This window comes from Myotis lucifugus, unplaced genomic scaffold, assembly GCF_000147115.1.
Source record: "Myotis lucifugus unplaced genomic scaffold, Myoluc2.0 scaffold_125, whole genome shotgun sequence".
NCBI classification, from domain to species: domain Eukaryota; kingdom Metazoa; phylum Chordata; class Mammalia; order Chiroptera; family Vespertilionidae; genus Myotis; species Myotis lucifugus.
In genome coordinates this window covers 3,752,870-3,754,252 of record NW_005871173.1, presented here as the reverse complement: position 1 = coordinate 3,754,252, position 1,383 = coordinate 3,752,870, and the positions used below count along the sequence as shown (strand labels likewise).

Genomic DNA, 1,383 nt, shown 5'->3' with positions numbered 1-1,383 from the left:
TGAATTTGGACCTTCCTGTGGCCCAGCCCCCTCAGAGGCGCCTATGCTTATGTCTACAGACTGCTCAGTGCTTTGTTATAAGAGAAAAGGGGTCCCTGGAGGAAGGGAGTACCCTGGTGGTGGCGTTGATGGCAGTGTCACTCTGGCTGCGCCGCTCCGTCCTGGCGCCCGGCCTGGGGCCCGTGCTGAGGAGCTGCTTGTCCGAGGTCATGTCGTTCTGGGACTTGGAGAGTTCTAGAAAACAAGACACAGGAGGTGACTGGCAGGCACGCAGACCCGAGGGGCCCTCCGAGGGGACTCTCAACCACACAGGAGGGGAGAGCCCGCGGCGCCAGGAGAGCGGTTAATGGAGGGGCAGGGGTGGCGTGTGCCCAGCACTCAGCTCCGGGCCCTGGGGGCAGGGGGAGCTCAGACAAACGGGGATCTCCAGGCACGGCGTGCTGGCTCGGGCCAGAGGACGGGAGCCCTAAGAGGCGACCGCCTGACCCCCCTCTGTGGGCCGAGGGCCGTCAGGGCGGGAGTTACAGGACGGTCTTCCGACCCAGGTGGCTCTGCCTCCGGGCCACACGCCAGGTGTCTGACTGTCCAAACGCGCAGACGGCACCCAGCCGACAGCAGTGTTTTAGGGGGTCCTCCCCAAGACTTTATAACCAGCTACACGTGAGTCCTTTTTGAAGAAAGGCGTCCTTGTCACTATTTCAATAAGCAAAACCAGAAAAGATGGCTTTACATGTAGGTTTGCAAGGTAACCGTGGTCTGTGTGGGAGAAGGATGAGTCACAGCCGGAGAGGACACCTCAAACCAGCCCCCTCCCCCCGAACCCCTGCTCCTCCCAGATCCAGGCCGCTCTCAAAGGACAACCTGGAGGCTGTCTTTAGAGCAGCGGCCCATTATGGCTTGTGTCACTTCAAATGTCCATGTGGCCACATTTTAAAAAGGAAAGGGTACCCTAGCCAGTTTGGCTCAGTGGATATGGACAGAAGGGGCCCGGGTTCGATTCCGGTCAAGTGCACATGCTGGGGATGGGGGGTTATGGGCTCGGTCCCCAGTGGGGGGTGTGCAGGAGGCAGCCAATCAATGACTCTCTCTCATCATTGATGTTTATATCGCTCCCTCTCCCTTCCTCTCTGAAATCAATAAATATATATCTTTAAAAAACAAAGGAAAATAATTTAATACTATAATATATCCACCCATTGCTCACATATATAACTGATATTAAACTTACTAATGAAATTATAGAACTTAGTTTTGAATACTAAGTTTTCAGAATCTCCGTGTGTTATTTAATACTAAATTCGGGCACTACATTTCTCGAGACACAGGTGGGTCACATCTTGCGGCTACCGACTGGGACCAGACATACCCGACCCTCTGTTCTGT

General features: G+C 54.8%; 1 protein-coding gene across 1 annotated transcript in view; it reads right to left on the bottom strand.

The window, feature by feature from the left end:
- SYTL3 (synaptotagmin like 3) overlaps nucleotides 1-1,383 on the bottom strand; it is a 37,818-nt gene that overhangs the window by 15,308 nt on the left and 21,127 nt on the right. Inside the window, exon 7 of the mRNA XM_023758222.1 lies at nucleotides 113-234. Within this exon, the coding sequence (XP_023613990.1) occupies nucleotides 113-234 (122 nt within the window). The remainder of the gene's footprint in view (nucleotides 1-112; nucleotides 235-1,383) is intronic.